This window comes from Bombina bombina, chromosome 7 (genome assembly GCF_027579735.1).
Source record: "Bombina bombina isolate aBomBom1 chromosome 7, aBomBom1.pri, whole genome shotgun sequence".
NCBI lineage: Eukaryota > Metazoa > Chordata > Amphibia > Anura > Bombinatoridae > Bombina > Bombina bombina.
The window spans coordinates 414,344,534-414,363,877 of record NC_069505.1 but is presented as its reverse complement, the minus strand read 5'-3'; the positions used below and the strand labels follow the sequence as shown (position 1 = coordinate 414,363,877).

General features: G+C 35.9%; 1 protein-coding gene across 1 annotated transcript in view; it reads left to right on the top strand.

The window, feature by feature from the left end:
* The window catches only part of RAC2 (Rac family small GTPase 2), a 90,189-nt gene that overhangs the window by 52,354 nt on the left and 18,491 nt on the right, over positions 1–19,344 (top strand). Inside the window, exon 6 of the mRNA XM_053721224.1 lies at positions 3,124–3,255. Within this exon, the coding sequence (XP_053577199.1) occupies positions 3,124–3,254 (131 nt within the window). The 3' untranslated portion in view covers position 3,255. The remainder of the gene's footprint in view (positions 1–3,123; positions 3,256–19,344) is intronic.

The following is a 19,344-nucleotide window of genomic DNA, read 5'->3' as shown; positions in this document are numbered from 1 at the left end:
CTGGCATGCAAAATCAGATAAGAACAGTGCCTCAAATTATCCCATGTGCTGTGCTTTGAGCCAATCCAGAATCTTCGCATGTAGACAACTCGTGGTCTTCTTATCTCGTACATACAGCACTTGGGTGGTTTTTTTACTTAGCTAGAAGTTTATATTTTTGCAAGCACAACACAATAGCTGAACTGTCAAGAAAGTGTATTGTTCTTAAAGCTATAAGCATCAATTTAATATAAAGCAAAATGGCAGAGTAAAATATTTTTCTCTAACACTTGCAGTAAAAAAACAGGTGTGCGTCATCTCCAGAGCCGGTGTGGCTCATCTATATGTGAGTAGCCCCTTGGCAGTTTCGGGTATATTTGTTCCTATATAAACTGTACTTCACTATTATATTTATTTTTTCTTGAGGCAAGAAGAATGTGCTTTGAACATTGGGGCCTTGTATACACCTTGAGACGGTGGGATCACATTGAACACATATCCTTATTGCATCGTTTAAAAGTTTGTTTTTGTATTATCCATTTTTAAGTAACAAGTTTGTATCACAAATGATCACTGTACTATTATTGTATCATACTTGACATTGTTACTTTTTAGGGACAGTGCATTGGGGGTCTTAGAATAGTATCAGTAATTGATGACGCGTGACTATATCCAGCCACCAGGGAGTTTCTGAATCCAGTAACAGCAAATAAGCCATACCGCGACTAAGCCATACTTAGCTACATCAGCTCAGAAATATTAAAAGAGAAATATATAGGATCCTATATATTTCTCTTTTAATATTTCCAAGCTGATGTATTTTGTATTTTTACTCAAAATATCCCTTGTGTACTGTCCCTAGATTGTAGTAAGGGTGGTTACCCATAAAGCAAACAGCTTTACTGATATGGAGTAGTTCAGTAGTTTCTCTGGATCCTTATCTGGCAGTGGTTGAAAATGATCCAGGAAACTGAATTAAAAAAATCATTTAGGACTATTAAATACCGTATAATTACATGATAAAAATACAATACAGCAACACTTATTCCGAATTTTAAAAGAGCAGTAGATTTTTCTGACAAATCATGAGACAGTCACCAGCCAATCACATACTCATATAGGTATAAACTGTGAACTCTTGCACATGCTCAGTAGTAGCTGGTGTCTCAGAAAGTGTTCATATAAAAAAAAAACTGTGAACAAATTCACAACAGAAGTAAATCATAAAGTCTCTTAAAACTGCAGCTCTATCTGAATCATGAAAGTTTAATTTTGACTTTAGTGTCCATTTAAATGATCATATTTTATAATTTTGAACTGGCACAGTGATTTAGTGAAAGAGCCAACTGTCATATTCAAATACTTATCTGTGTAAGGATTTTAAAGTAAGAGATAAAGCAAAATTATCTGTGTTCAGAATTATTGTTCTGAAATGATAATACACTAAATTCTGCTCCTTATAATGTGTCATGTCATTCTCATCTCATGATGCAAATTTGCCATGACAGCATTTGATGGTTTACAGGACACAATACTCAAAATCTTCCAGGTTTTATCTAAAAGAGCATCTTTAGGTATTCCCGTGCTTCTGTTGATTTGTTTAAGAATTAATGCTCCTGTAATAAATTAAATAAACAATTGTTTTCTATTATTATTATTATACTTTATTTATGAAGCGCCAACATATTCCGCAGCGCTGCCCATGGATACAATTCATTTAAATAAAACAGTACAAGACTTGTGAGAGACAGGACAACATTTACAAACACATACAGGAGGGATTGAGGGCCCTATTCCCATGGGAACTTACAATCTAGAAGGGTAGGAGGTTGAGAAACAGGAGGTGAGGACTGCGAGATTGAAAGATGTTAATACTTAGTTAGATGAGGGAACTGTTAGGTAAGTGAAATAAATTTATTACTGAGTTGGGTGGTAGGTTTCTCTGAACAGAAAAGTCTTCAGGGAGCATTTAATGGAAGAAAGATTAGGGCAAAGCCTGACAGCATGAGGGAGAGTGTTCCAGAGGGTAGGTGCTGCAGTAGTCAAGCCAGGAAATAACAAGGGAGTGGATTATTTGCTTTGTGGTGTTAGCGCTCAGAAAAGGGCGAATCTTGGAAATATTGTGTAGATGGTTGCGGCAGGATGAAGAAAGAGATTGGATGTGGGGGACGAAGGATAGATTTGAGTCAAGTGTAACTCCGAGGCAGCGGCCTTGGGACGATGGGGAGATGGTGATGTCGTTGACAGGGATAGAGAAGTCAGAAGTCGGCGTAGAGCTTGAGGTGGGGATTAGAAGGAGATAAGCCTTAGACATATTAATCTTTAGGTGTTAAATTAAATAAACCTTTTTTTTTCTCTATCTATCTATTGCGTACTTATAGAGCGCAAAGTAATCACCCGTGAGGGTCTCAAGGCGCTAAGGGAAAGGGGATAGGAGAAGGGGGGAGGGGATGGGCATTCAGTCGAAGAGCCAGGTTTTGAGGTCCTTTCTGAACTTTGTATGGGAGGTGGATTGTCTGAGGTGCAGCGGGATTGTGTTCCATGTCTTTGCTGCCATGTGGGAGAAGGATCTATGAGAGTCGTCCCTGGCAGCCAATGAACTGCAGAGTACAAGGATCCAACTGTATACATGTGTACACTTCCTGTCAGGTTCACTTTCAATTTAGACAAAAACTAATATTTTTAGAACGTATGTAAGCACTTGTTTTTCATATGCGCAAAATAAAAATTTAAGTAATATGTCCCCTGAAAAAAAATGTATTTAATGTGATATAAATATTTAGGTTTCTACCTTTTTGATCCTTCCTGTATTAATAAAACCCGCACACCTCCACATTTGGAATAAAAGATCTCAAAACTGAAATATTCCACCCACAGAGAAATCTCCTTAAATGGACAATGAAATTAATTGTATTCTGAGACTGTCAAAAGATATTGTGCAAAGCAAAGTATATTAAATGTTTTAACAATATATTTTAATGTAATTTAATGGCCTTTTAATCTTTTTTTTCATTCAAAAAATATTTGTAACATGTTTAACTAATGCTTTCATATACATGATAGAAAAAGCTAGGTCCTTTAATGCAAACCACACTATTAATACATTTTGTGAATATAAATTAAGTCCTGTGACTCTCTCCACAGATTCAGTGAAATATTTAGAGTGCTCAGCTCTCACACAGCGGGGCCTCAAGACGGTGTTTGATGAAGCGATCCGGGCGGTCCTGTGTCCTCCTCCCTCACGGCCCAAAAAGACGCCTTGTGTCTTGCTCTGAGGTGAGACTGCAAGATTACTGAGCAACCATTTCAGTCTCTCATTAAGAAGTTGTCAAATCTTTAGAGCCAATAAGCCACATCTCCTAGACTTTTACTAGTGGCTAATACTTTTTTGAGTTATTCCACAAATTTATAAACTAATCACCCAACCTGACTGCAAATGTATTCATGGATCCACAGTGTACTTGCTCTTTTCTAACCTTGATATACATTTGTCAACTATTACTTTGACTAGTCTCTCTGCTATTCAAACAGTAGAACAAATGTTCCCCTTAACATCTGTTCTATCAATTAAATATTTCTATTGTACGATTGCTAAAGGGAAAGTAAATTCAAAAGTTTTAAGAAATTTAAATAAAATATTTTTAAGAAACATTTCAATACAAATAAATAATCAAATTTGCTTTGTTCCTTTTGTATACTTTGTTAAAGAGTAAAGTTAGGTAATCGCATAGAGACTTAGGAGTGTGCACATGTCTGTAACATTCCATGCAACAGTGTGTGCAAGTTTAATTTCATCTTTACTGCCCCTGTTGGAATATAGAAGGAAATATGTTAATATTGATTCCTATAGACTTACATGAATGTTGATATTTGAATATTCAAATGTTATATCTGATAAAGAGAAAAATATTTAGCAAAACATCTGATATTTGTTTAGAACAACACATTAGCATAACCCTTGTTATTGTTAACAAATATGCCGTATTCACGTATTCAGACGTAGTCACACTCCCTCATAGGAAGAATATTAACAAGTCTGGAACACTAATAATTAGTGCAAACAATGCAGGCTATGTGTCAAAGAGCCCCCCTGCTAATTCCCTCTGGTATTCAGCTCCAATGGATCAGTAAAATAGAGAGCAAAGAGAGAGAGCGCCTGATAGTGTAATATCGTCAAGGTCAAGCAAGGTACAGGTATAAAAAAATCTCTGCCAAATGGATACTCACAAAAAGCTTGGCACTCGCAAGTAGTGCATGTAGGCGGGCTGACCTTTATACAGTAGTCAGTACACTGAATCTATGGTGGTCGTATCAGAGATCTGTAGTGATAGAAACAGAAAACACAGAAGACCAATAGTGCAATATCGTCTGGAACCGAAATGGACACAGCATAGGATACAGGGTCAGCAAGGTGTATACTCACAATGGAGTTGGCACTCCCAAGTAGTGCATTAAGGCAGGCTGACCTTCATACAGCAGTCAGCGCGCTGATGGTTAATAGCTGTAGTTGGTGGCTGTAGCTGTTATCGGTCTAGGCTTGTCCTCTGCTCACCGGCGTGTGTGTTGAATATTCAGCTATAGCTGGGCTGTTTAGCTGTAGAAAGTGGATCTTTAAGGTATGCTGTGAACACACCCAAATATGCACCTGCGGCACGTCACAGGCCTCAGGAGACACGGTGCATATAAAATAGTAAGCCACTAGAAATGAGTGACTGAAAAGTATTTATAAAAGAAAATATATTTAAAATAAGGAAGTCAGCGGACAAACTGTTAAGTAAAAATAATAAAAAGGGTTTTTATTTAAGAGCTCTTAAATAAAAACCCTTTTTATTATTTTTACTTAACAGTTTGTCCGCTGACTTCCTTATTTTAAATATATTTTCTTTTATAAATACTTTTCAGTCACTCATTTCTAGTGGCTTACTATTTTATATGCACCGTGTCTCCTGAGGCCTGTGACGTGCCGCAGGTGCATATTTGGGTGTGTTCACAGCATACCTTAAAGATCCACTTTCTACAGCTAAACAGACCAGCTATAGCTGAATATTCAACACACACGCCGGTGAGCAGAGGACAAGCCTAGACCGATAACAGCTACAGCCACCAACTACAGCTATTAACCATCAGCGCGCTGACTGCTGTATGAAGGTCAGCCTGCCTTAATGCACTACTTGGGAGTGCCAACTCCATTGTGAGTATACACCTTGCTGACCCTGTATCCTATGCTGTGTCCATTTCGGTTCCAGACGATATTGCACTATTGGTCTTCTGTGTTTTCTGTTTCTATCACTACAGATCTCTGATACGACCACCATAGATTCAGTGTACTGACTACTGTATAAAGGTCAGCCCGCCTACATGCACTACTTGCGAGTGCCAAGCTTTTTGTGAGTATCCATTTGGCAGAGATTTTTTTATACCTGTACCTTGCTTGACCTTGACGATATTACACTATCAGGCGCTCTCTCTCTTTGCTCTCTATTTTTTCAGTTCTACCGACTTACCACCGGTTTGGAGTGGAGCAGCCTTCCAGAATTATTGATTTCAACAATTGCATCTATCTATCAATGACTCTGCACTATATGTGAAATCGTTTGTATTGTTTTTTATATATTTTCTGATTTTATTCCACCTAATTTTATTTCATCTATTTTCAATAGACATAACATTGTATCACTTGATTTATATCGTACATTTTTTAGGAGTTGAAGTTTTTGTGAAATACACGTCATTGTTTATGTAAAGTCACTTATCTATTTTTCCTGAACTATACAGTTCCTTAGGTACACTCTTGTAAAAGGATATCCTATATACTTTTTTGAACGATTTTTTATACCATTTTGCACCATCCACTTCACATATATTTTTTTTGCACATAATAGTATATCAATATAGCACACCCTATTGTATGATTTTATATCGTACATTTTTTTCTTGCCAATGGATCAGTGTCAGGATTTTTGAGCCTAAACGAGAATAGACTCAGGAAACATCAAAATATTAAAAAAACTTATTGTAGCAAAGGCGCCATTTATTGCAAGTAAAATCACTTAAAAACAATGACACAAAGTGTTTCACGGTGCCTGAGGAAGCAGTGCCATTGCACTGTGAAACGCGTTGCAGCATTGTTTTTAAGTAGAGTTGAATACAGGAGGGAGCTAGCTGGTTGGGGCTCTTTGACACCCAGCCTGCATTGTTTGCACTATTTTTAAGTGCTCCAGACTTGTGGGTATTCTTCCTCTGAGGGAGTGTGAATATGTCTGAGAGTGGAATCGTTTCCATGATATACTGTGCCATTGGAGCGCCATCTTGTTTTTTTATTTTAGTGTTTGGAGTATTACTTTTAAAGGAATACTGAACCCTGATTTGTTCTTTCAGTATTCAGGTAGAACATGCGATTTTAAGAAAATTTCGAATTTTCTCCTATTATTAATTTTTCTTCTTTCTCTTGGTATCTTTATTTGAAAAAGCAGGAATAAAAGCTTACAAGCCGGCCCATTTGTGTTTCAGCAGCCTGGATAGTGCTTGCTGATTGGTGGCTGCATCTAGCCACCAATTAGGAAGCGCTACCCAGGTGCTGAACCAAAGATGGGCAGGCTCATAAGCTTACATTCCTGCTTTTTTAAAATAAAGATACAAAGTGAAAGAAGAAAAATTGATAATAGGAATAAATTAGAAATTTGCTTAAAATCACTTGCTCTATCTGAATCATGAAAGAAAAAAAAAATGGGTTCAGTGTCCCTTTAAAGAAGAGCTGAGGGAAACGCAAAGTTATGTCAAAACTACAGACCCATCTCCCTGATCAATCATGATATAAAAATATTTGCTAAAATTATGGCTAACAGACTGGGGCAGATCCTTCCCTTGCTGATCCACCAGGATCAGGTGGGATTTGTTCAAGATAGAGAGGCGCTAGATAATGTAAGGAGAACCCTCACCCTTCTAGACTATTTAAACACCACGGAGACGCCAGCTCTACTCCTGTCGCTTGACGCAGAAAAAGCGTTCAACAGGGTAGACTGGAAATTTATGTTTAAAGTATTAACAGCCATGGGGTTTAGTGGGGCTTTTGTACAGGCATTGGGGGGTATCTACTCAAGGCCGACAGCAGTTGTAGGTGCGGCAGGATATCTTTCAAGACAAATAGACATCCTGAACGGGATGCGGCAGAGCTGTCCATTGTCGCCACTTATATTCGCAATCTGCATCGAGCCTCTAGCGGCATGTATTAGGAACTCTAAGGAAATATCGGGTGTACAAATAGGGACATCGGAGTATAAATCTATGCTGTTTGCAGATGATGTCTTATTGACAATCACCAAGCCAATGAGTTCATTACCACATCTCTATAGAGTTTTGGATGAGTTCTCCGAAATTTCGGGTTATAAGATAAACTCCAACAAATGTGAGGCGCTGGCGGTTAAATTGCCCCCGCACACTATGAAAACGATCGAGTAAAATTTTGGTTTTTCCTGGGCAAAAAGTCATATTACATACTTGGGAGTAAAGATAGGCGTTAAGCTGGCGGACTTATACAGACTAAACTTCATCCCTGTGTATAAGGCGATTAGAGCTGACTTGAGGAAATGGAGAAAAGGGAGTTTCACATGGTATGGGAGACTCATGGATGTACTCCCTAGACTAATGTACTTTTTTAGAGCCATACCGATTGGAATACCCTTACCGGAGCTAGAAGCTATACAGGCTGATCTTCTAAAATTTTTGAGAGGGGAAGGTAGGGCGAGAATAGCCTCACAACTGCTGAAAATGCATAGACAGGTGGGAGGAGTAGGAGTCCCAAACTTGGTAGAATATTACCAAGCATCCAGGATGGCACAGACGGTAATACTGAGTAAGCAACACAGTGGGTTGATATGGCCACAGATAGAGGCGGAAATCGCGGGTAACTCGAGGACGGCAGACATTCTGTGGGACCCAGAGGCACTCACTAAACCTGGGAATAATAGGTCACCTATAACACTAGAGGCCATACGCCTGTGGAATAAGATAGCGAGAGGGATGGACTTGTGTAGGTCAGACTCAATGTTAAGGCCTGTTAAGCTCTTGCTGCCAAAAGACCTGAGTAGATTAGTAGATAAGTGGGTGAATAAGGGTCTATATAGGGTGGCTGACTTTCTACCTAGCTCCAAAATGATCACGTTTAACCAGATGAGGGCACAAATTGAGCCGGAAACGCTACACTGGTTTATGTACTTACAAGTCAGCTCAGCAATAGCAGCATACACGTCAAATAAGAGGCCACAGAGCTGGAAAGAATGGTAATGGCACCAAATAGGGGGAAAAAAATGATTTCTAGGATTTATATTTTAATACAGAAAGCTAAACACGAGTCTAAACTAGCTATGACAGAGAGATGGGAGGAAGACACATCAGAAAGGTGGGAGATCAGTGAGTGGAATGAAATGATGTTAAATTCTTATAAGGGTCTGGTTAGTGCTGACATGAGAGAAAATTGCATCAAGGTGATGTATAGATGGTACCTGACACCCGAAAGAACAGCTCACTTTGTCTCATCGCATAGTGGGCATTGTTATAGGGGATGTAAGGAAAGAGGCACATTTAGGCACATGTGGTGGGATTGTCAGGGAGTTCAGGCACTATGGGGGCAGCTATCAGAATTGAAGTAGACTGCTGGAGGAAAGGGTGACCCTCACGATGTTGCAAGCCTTATTACACGATGAGGTAAAACCATTCAACTCAACGGTTAACAGGTTTATCAGAATACTATGCACATGCCTGAAAATATGCATAGCTCGGCATTGGAAAGTTGGGGTGCCGTCGTGGCAAGAGGTTGTAAAAAAAATAACAGATACATACACCCTGTCAGAATTAGCTGCTTGGACGTTGGGACAACCAGAGCAGTTTCAGAAGACATGGTTTTATTGGATTCTGAGATCAGAACCATATATGTGGGAGGGGGAACGGAGATAACCATATAGATGGCGAGGGATGGAAGTATTAGACCCATACGAGTGTGAAGGCTTGAGATAGGGATATACCTCTAGAAGAGTAGTAGAGGATAGATCTAGGCATACTTATAATATAAGGCTTATAAAATTTTAGTTAATTATAATGGCACCTCCTGGAGGGGGGGAGGGATGGTAGTTGGGAGGGGTTAATTATTGTAGTACGCTGTTAAATGTACTAGGCTGGCTCGTTATTTTATAAGATTATAGAGGCACAAGGTCATGGCCATTGGACTACTATTATGAGTAACAGTGATGTTGTATCCAGCATATGACGCCTTTCTTAGCAAGACAGCCTATGCAAACACGTGATTGTGAATGATGTTGTTGTTGTATTAACAATTTTATACTCAATAAAAATTATTTCAACATAAAGAAGAGCTGAGAAGTAGAGAACCTGTTTGCCTGCAACTGCCACTTGTGATGACGCATTTTGTGGTGAAATTTAGCCTTGCACAAGAGCTCTTCCCTGCTTTCACGCAACCAATTTGCGCCATGCTCAAATGTTGTCAATGCATCGTAATAAACCTGTCCTATTTTCCACTGAATTCTTAAATACATATATATATATTTCAGTTAAAACAATTGATAATGTTGAAAAAATTAATTCTGACAGAAATTCAGAGTAACGGATTACAAAAAGCAACAAATATACCTGTAATTACATATGATTTTACTACATTATGACATTATTATAGATGGATACTAATATTTATGTTTAGTAGAGCCATATACAATAAAAACAAAAGGATATGTAATACAGAAATATGCTTCTCAGCGGTTGCCAATGCTTTCAAACAGATTAGAGCTACGCAAGTCATAAATTACTCTCTTATTCATCCATCATAATTATAATCTTAAAGGGATAGGAAACCCAAACATTTTCTTTCATGTTTCAGATAGAGCAGAAATTCTAAACAACTTTCTAATTTACTTCTATTATCAATGTTCTTTTGTTCTCTTGGTATCTTTATTTGAAAAGGCAGGAATGTAAGCTTAGGAGCCGGGCTATTGCTGAAGCACTATATGGCAGCAGTTATGGAAGAATATTATCCATTTGCTAGCGCACTATATAGCAGCACAATTTCCTGCTATGTAGTGCTCCAGATGCCTACCTAGATATCTCTTCAACAAAGAATATCATGGGAACAAAGCAAATTTGATAAAGGAAGTCAACTGGAAACTTTTAAGATGGTATTATCTGTTTGACTCACTAAATGCATTTTTGGGTTTCATATCCCTTTAAATTGCTTTTTCAAGCTGGGGATACATTTTGTGAAATGCCTAAAGTCCTTTAGCAGACTGAGTGACTCAAGGACGTAATGTTTTGTTTGCTCATAAGCTCGGCAAACAAACTGACCGATACCAAACCTTATTTAGAAATGTAAACGACCATTAAAGGGACATTAAACACTAAATAAATGCTAGATAGAATGATGCATTCAAAGACAAGATTAGTCTGAGAATAGCATAAAGATGTATTTTATAACGTTTCATTAGCTGTTTAAATAGTGACAAAATAAATGTAAAGTTTTAGGGCTAGATTACAAGTGGAGCGCTAATTTATCGTGCGCCCGTAAATGGGCAAATTTGCCCGTTTACGGGCACACGATAAATAACCAGCCATTACAAGTGGCTAGTAATTGCTACCACAAGCTCATGGTAGACCATCATTTTATAAATGTCTCCCAAGTTTCCCCAAAATAACATGTGAAGTCCCTTTTTAATAAAAAAAACAAAAACCTGTACAAAGCAGTTTTAAGAGGTTAAAGTTGGCGGGTGTGGGGTGTTAGAAAAATAAAAAGACACTGAAAAGTGCCTTTACATTGCAGCCTATGGGAGCTGTGTGTTCTCTATATATATATGTATATGCTTATATACATATATATTAATGTGTTATGCTTAAATACATATATATTAATGTGTTATGCTTATATACATATATATTAATGTGTTATGCTTAAATACATATATATTAATGTGTTATGCTTATATACATATATATTAATGTGTTATGCTTATATACATATATATTAATGTGTTATGCTTATATACATATATATTAATGTGTTATGCTTAAATACATATATATTAATGTGTTATGCTTATATACATATATATTAATGTGTTATGCTTAAATACATATATATTAATGTGTTATGCTTATATACATATATATTAATGTGTTATGCTTATATACATATATATTAATGTGTTATGCTTATATACATATATATTAATGTGTTATGCTTATATACATATATATTAATGTGTTATGCTTATATACATATATATTAATGTGTTATGCTTAAATACATATATATTAATGTGTTATGCTTAAATACATATATATTAATGTGTTATGCTTATATACATATATATTAATGTGTTATGCTTATATACATATATATTAATGTGTTATGCTTAAATACATATATATTAATGTGTTATGCTTAAATACATATATATTAATGTGTTATGCTTATATACATATATATTAATGTGTTATGTGCATATACATATATATTAATGTGTTATGCTTATATACATATATATTAATGTGTTATGCTTATATACATATATATTAATGTCTTATGCTTATATACATATATATTAATGTCTTATGCTTATATACATATATATTAATGTGTTATGCTTATATACATATATATTAATGTCTTATGCTTATATACATATATATTAATGTCTTATGCTTATATACATATATATTAATGTGTTATGCTTATATACATATATATTAATGTGTTATGCTTATATACATATATATTAATGTCTTATGCTTATATACATATATATATTAATGTGTTATGCTTATATACATATATATTAATGTGTTATGCTTATATACATATATATTAATGTGTTATGCTTATATACATATATATTAATGTGTTATGCTTATATACATATATATTAATGTCTTATGCTTATATACATATATATTAATGTGTTATTCTTATATACATATATATTAATGTCTTATGCTTATATACATATATATTAATGTGTAATGCTTATATACATATATATTAATGTGTTATGCTTATATACATATATATTAATGTGTTATGTGCATATACATATATATTAATGTGTTATGTGCATATACATATATATTAATGTGTTATGTGCATATACATATATATTAATGTGTTAAGCTTATATACATATATATTAATGTGTTATGCTTATATACATATATATTAATGTGTTATGCTTATATACATATATATTAATGTGTTATGTGCATATACATATATATTAATGTGTTATGTGCATATACATATATATTAATGTGTTATGCTTATATACATATATATTAATGTGTTATGTGCATATACATATATATTAATGTGTTATGCTTATATACATATATATTAATGTGTTATGCTTATATACATATATATTAATGTCTTATGCTTATATACATATATATTAATGTGTAATGCTTATATACATATATATTAATGTGTTATGCTTATATACATATATATTAATGTGTTATGTGCATATACATATATATTAATGTGTTATGCTTATATACATATATATTAATGTCTTATGCTTATATACATATATATTAATGTGTTATGTGCATATACATATATTTTAATGTGTTATGCTTATATACATATATATTAATGTCTTATGCTTATATACATATATATTAATGTGTTATGCTTATATACATATATATTAATGTGTTATGCTTATATACATATATATTAATGTCTTATGCTTATATACATATATATTAATGTCTTATGCTTATATACATATATATTAATGTGTTATGCTTATATACATATATATTAATGTCTTATGCTTATATACATATATATTAATGTCTTATGCTTATATACATATATATTAATGTGTTATGCTTATATACATATATATTAATGTCTTATGCTTATATACATATATATTAATGTGTTATGCTTATATACATATATATTAATGTCTTATGCTTATATACATATATATTAATGTCTTATGCTTATATACATATATATTAATGTGTTATGCTTATATACATATATATTAATGTGTTATGCTTATATACATATATATTAATGTCTTATGCTTATATACATATATATTAATGTGTTATGCTTATATACATATATATTAATGTCTTATGCTTATATACATATATATTAATGTGTTATGCTTATATACATATATATTAATGTCTTATGCTTATATACATATATATTAATGTGTTATGCTTATATACATATATATTAATGTGTTATGCTTATATACATATATATTAATGTCTTATGCTTATATACATATATATTAATGTGTTATGCTTATATACATATATATTTATGTGTTATGTGCATATACATATATAGATTAATGTGTTATGCTTACATACATATATATTAATGTGTTATGCTTATATACATATATATTAATGTCTTATGCTTATATACATATATATTAATGTCTTATGCTTATATACATATATATTAATGTGTTATGTGCATATAAATATATAGATTAATGTGTTATGCTTATATACATATATATTAATGTCTTATGCTTATATACATATATATTAATGTGTTATGCTTATATACATATATATTTATGTGTTATGTGCATATACATATATAGATTAATGTGTTATGCTTATATACATACATGCAGGGCAGCGGCTTCAAAGGCTAATAAGATACTAGCATGTATTAAAAGAGGCATTGATTCAAGGGAGGAAAGCATAATTCTGTCACTATATAAAGCTCTGGTAAGACCTCATCTTGAGTTTGGAGTGCAGTTCTGGGGACCGATCGCTAAAAAAGATATTGCAGAACTAGAAAAAGTTCAGAGAAGGGCCACAAAGCTAATAAGGGGATTGGAGAAATTAACCTATGAGGAGAGGCTAGCCAAACTGGGTCTGTTTTCTTTAGAAAAAAGGCGCTTGAGAGGTGACATGATTACTTTATATAAATATATTCAAGGCCCATATACAGAGATGGCAGAAGCTCTGTTTATTCCAAGAAAATTGTTTATGACAAGAGGTCATAATTTAAGGTTGGAGGAAAGGAGATTTAATCTCCTGCAGCGGAAATGTTTTTTCACTGTAAGAGCAATACAATTGTGGGACTCATTACCAAAGGAGGTAGTGAATGCCCATACCATAGATACATTTCAAAATAGTCTGGATACATTTATGTATATAAACAAAATTCATGGATATGATTGCTAGTATTAAATGAGTCACCTTTTAGTGGGGTTATTTAAGCTTAATGTGTTATGTGCATATGCATATATATTTATGTGTTATGCTTATATACATATGTATATATATATATATTAATGTGTTATGCTTATTTACATATATATTAATGTGTTCTGTGCATTTACATATATATTTATGTGTTAATATGTGTATATACATATATTAATGTGTTATGCTTATATACATATACAGTATATTAATGTGTTATGCTTATATACATATATATTAATGTGTTATGCTTATATACATATATTAATGTGTTATGTGCATATACATATATATTAATGTGTTATGTGCATATACATATATATATTAATGTGTTATGTGCATATACATATATATTAATGTGTTATGCTTATATACATGTATATTAATGTGTTATGTGCATATACATATATATTAATGTGTTATGTGCATATACATATATATATATATATATATATATATATATATATATATATATATATATATATATATATATTAATGTGCTATGCTTATATACATATATATTAATGTGTTATGATTATATACATATATATTTATGTGTTATGCTTATATACATATATATTAATGTGTTATGCTTATATATATACGTATATTAATGTGTTACTATGCTTATATACATATATATTTGTGTTTTATATGTATATATACATATATATTTATGTGTTATTATGTGTATATACATATATATTTATGTGTTAACCCTTTAGTGACAGGGTGAAAGTGCCTACATCGGAACACCTGTTGCATACGATCGCGAGATTTCAATTATTGGATCGCATCTGGGGGGCGTCCCTACAACCCTAGGAACGCCCTCCAGACCGCGATCAAGTCCTAGAAGCACAGAAGGCTTCAGGACAGCCGTTTGTTATGACGTTCTATTCCGTCATAACGGCTTTAAAGCCCAGTGTAATTATGACGGAATAGAACGGCATAACGGCGTTAAAAGGTTAATATGTGTATATATATATTTATGTGTTAATATGCTTATATACATATATATTAATGTGTTATGTGTATATACACATATAAACACAAAAATATATGTATATATTCATATGTATATATATTTAAACTTGCTGCCCATCGCTGCCCCAACATTTTATCACAAAGCTACAAATATTGTTGCAGAACACTGCTGCCAAAGAATACTAAAGACACGTGCACACTCCTGAGCTATTATGAGCCTACCTAGTTTTACTCTTCAATAAAAGATACCAAGAGAACAAAGCAACTTTGATCAAAGTAAATTGGAAAGTTGTTTAGAATGGCTGCTCTATCCGAATCATTAAAGTTTAATTTTGACTTTACTGTCCCTTTAAATGTGTTAAAACTGATTTTATGAATTATTAAAAAAGCTCACCTCACAACCATAAAAGCTTTTTTTTTCTCAGTACAAGAACATCTGTTTTACAAACAAAAAACAAAATTTATACTTACCTGATAAATTTCTTTCTCTTGTGGTGTATGCAGTCCACGGGTTCATCCATTACTTGTGGGATATTCCCCTTCCCAACAGGAAGTTGCAAGAGGACTCCCACAGCAGAGCTGTCTATATAGCTCCTCCCCTAACCCCCACCTCTAGTCATTCGACCGAAGACAAGTAAGAAAAAGGAGTGCAGTGGTGCAGTGGTGCAGTGGTGACTGTAGTTTTAAAAATAAAAACACCTGCCTTATAGTGACAGGGCGGGCCGTGGACTGGATAAACCACAAGAGAAAGAAATTTATCAGGTAAGCATAAATTTTGTTTTCTTTTGTAAGGTGTATCCAGTCCATGGGTTCATCCATTACTTGTGGGATACCAATACCAAAGCTTTAGGACACGGATGAAGGGAGGGACAAGGGAGGGACAAGGCAGGAACTTAAATGGAAGGCACCACTGCCTGTAAGACCTATCTCCCAAAAATAGCCTCAGAGGAAGCAAAAGTATCAAATTTGTAGAATTTAGAAAAAGTATGAAGCGAAGACCAAGTCGCCGCCTTACAAATCTGTTCAACAGAGGCCTCATGTTTAAAAGCCCATGTGGAAGCTACCGCTCTAGTAGAATAAGCTGTAATTCTTTCAGGAGGCTGCTGGCCAGCAGTCTCATAAGATAAACGGATTATGCTTCTCAGCCAAAAAGAAAGAGAACTTCCCGAAGCCTTTTGGCCTCTCCTCTTTCCAGAATAGACAACAAACAATGCAGATGTTTGACGAAAATCCTTAGTAGCTTGCAAATAAAACTTTAAAGCACGAACCACGTCAAGATTGTGTAACAGACGTTCCTTAGGACACAGAGACAGAACAACAATTTCCTGATTGATATTCGTATTAGATACCACCTTAGGAAGAAACCCAGGTTTGGTACGCAAAAATACCTTATCTGCATGGAAGATCAGATAAGGGGAATCACACTGTAAGGCAGATAACTCTGAAACTCTTCGAGCTGAAGAGATAGCTACTAGGAACAGAACTTTCCAAGATAAAAGCTTGATATCTATGGAATGCAAAGGTTCAAACGGAACCCCTTGAAGAACTTTAAGAACTAAATTTAAACTCCATGGTGGAGCAACAGGTTTAAACACAGGCCTGATTCTAACCAAAGCCTGACAAAACGCCTGAATGTCTGGAACATCAGCCAGACGCTTATGCAAAAGAATAGACAGAGCAGAAATCTGTCCCTTTAAGGAACTAGCCGATAATCCCTTTTCCAATCCTTCTTGGAGAAAAGATAATATCCTAGGAATCCTGACCTTACTCCACGAGTAACCCTTGGATTCACACCAATGAAGATATTTACACCATATCTTATGATAGATCTTCCTGGTGACAGGCTTTCGAGCCTGAATCAAGGTATCAACGACCGACTCTGAGAAACCACGTTTTGATAAAATCAAGCGTTCAATCTCCAAGCAGTCAGATGCAGAGAAATTAGATTTGGATGTTTGAATGGACCTTGGAGTAGAAGGTCCTGCCTCAGCGGCAGAGTCCATGGTGGAAAGGATGACATGTCCACCAGATCTGCATACCAAGTCCTGCGTGGCCACGCAGGTGCTATCAAAATCACTGAAGCTCTCTCCTGCTTGATCTTGGCAATCAGACGAGGGAGGAGAGGAAATGGTGGAAACACATTAGCCAGGCTGAAGGACCAGGGCACTGCTAGAGCATCTATCAGAGTTGCCTGGGGATCCCTTGACCTGGACCCGTAACAAGGAAGCTTGGCGTTCTGACAAGACGCCATCAGATCCAGTTCTGGTTTGCCCCATAGTTGAGTCAGCTGGGCAAATACCTCCAGATGTAGCTCTCACTCCCCCGGATGAAAAGTCTGCCGACTTAGAAAGTCCGCCTCCCAGTTCTCTACTCCTGGGATATGGATAGCTGAGAGATAGCAAGAGTGAACCTCTTCCCAAAGAATTATCTTGGAAACCTCCATCATTGCCAGGGGACTCCTTGTTCCCCCCTGATGGTTTATATAGGCTACAGTCGTGATATTGTCCGACTGAAATCGGATGAATCTGACCGCAGCCAGTTGAGGCCAAGCCTGAAGAGCATTGAACATCGCTCTTAGCTCCAGAATGTTTATCGGAAGGATGGCCTCCTCCTGAGTCCACGAACCCTGAGCCTTCAGGGAATTCCAGACTGTGCCCCAGCCCAGAAGGCTGGCATCTGTCATCACTATAGTCCACTCTGGCCTGCGGAAACTCATTCCCCTGGACAGATGGACCCGAGATAACCACCAGAGAAGAGAATCCCTGGTCTCTTGATCCAGATTTAACAGAGGAGACAAATCTTTGTAGTCCCCATCCCACTGATTGAGCATGCAAAGTTGCAGTGGTCTGAGATGTAGGCGGGCAAACGGAACTATGTCCATTGCCGCTACCATCAGGCCGATCATTTCCATACACTGAGCCACTGACGGCCGAGAAGTGGAATGAAGAGCACGGCAAGAAGTTAGAAGCTTTGATATCCTGACCTCTGTCAGAAAAATTTTCATTTCTACTGAATCTATGAGAGTTCCTAGGAAGGAAACTCTTGTGAGAGGGGAGAGTGAACTATTTTCCCTGTTCACCTTCCACCCGTGAGACCTCAGAAAGGCCAGAACAATGTCCGTATGGGACTTGGCGATTTGAAAACTCGATGCCTTGATCAGGATGTCGTCTAGGTAAGGAGCCACCGATATGCCCCGCAGCCTTAAAACTGCCAGTAGAGCCCCTAGAACCTTCGTAAAGATTCTTGGTGCCGTGGCTAACCCGAAGGGAAGAGCCACAAACTGGTAATGCCTGTCTAGGAAGGCGAACCTGAGGAACTCATGATGATCTCTGTGAATCGGAATGTGGAGATAAGCATCCTTTAAGTCCACAGTAGTCATATATTGACCCTCCTGGATCATAGGGAGGATGGTTCGGATTGTCTCCATCTTGAAAGATGGGACCCTGAGAAATTTGTTTAGGATCTTGAGATCCAAGATTGGTCTGAACGTTCCCTCGTTTTTGGGAACTATAAACAGGTTTGAATAGAAACCCTGCCCCTGTTCCTCCCTTGGAACTGGGTGGATCACTCCCATAACCAGAAGGTCTTGAACACAACGTAAGAATGCCTCTCTCTTTATCTGGTTTGCAGATAGTTGTGAGAGGTGAACCTTTGAATTCCAGAAGATATCCCTGGGAAACAATCTCTAGTGCCCAGGGATCCTGAACGTCTCTTGCCCAAGCCTGAGCGAAGAGAGAAAGTCTGCCCCCTACTAGATCCGGTCCCGGATCGGGGGCTACTCCTTCATGCTGTCTTAGAGGTAGCAGCAGGTTTTTTGGCCTGCTTTCCCTTGTTCCAAGCCTGGTTAGGTCTCCAGACTGGTTTGGACTGGGCGAAATTTCCCTCTTAATTTGCATTAGAGGAAGCTGAAGCTGCGCCACTCTTGAAGTTTCTAAAGGAACGAAAATTATTCTGTTTGGTCCTTAACTTATTGGACTTATCCTGAGGAAGAGCGTGACTTTTCCTCCAGTAATATCAGAAATGATCTCCTTCAGACCAGGCCCGAAAAGGGTCTGTCCCTTGAAGGGGATATTAAGAAACTTAGACTTTGAAGTAACGTCTGCTGACCAGGACTTAAGCCATAGCGCCCTA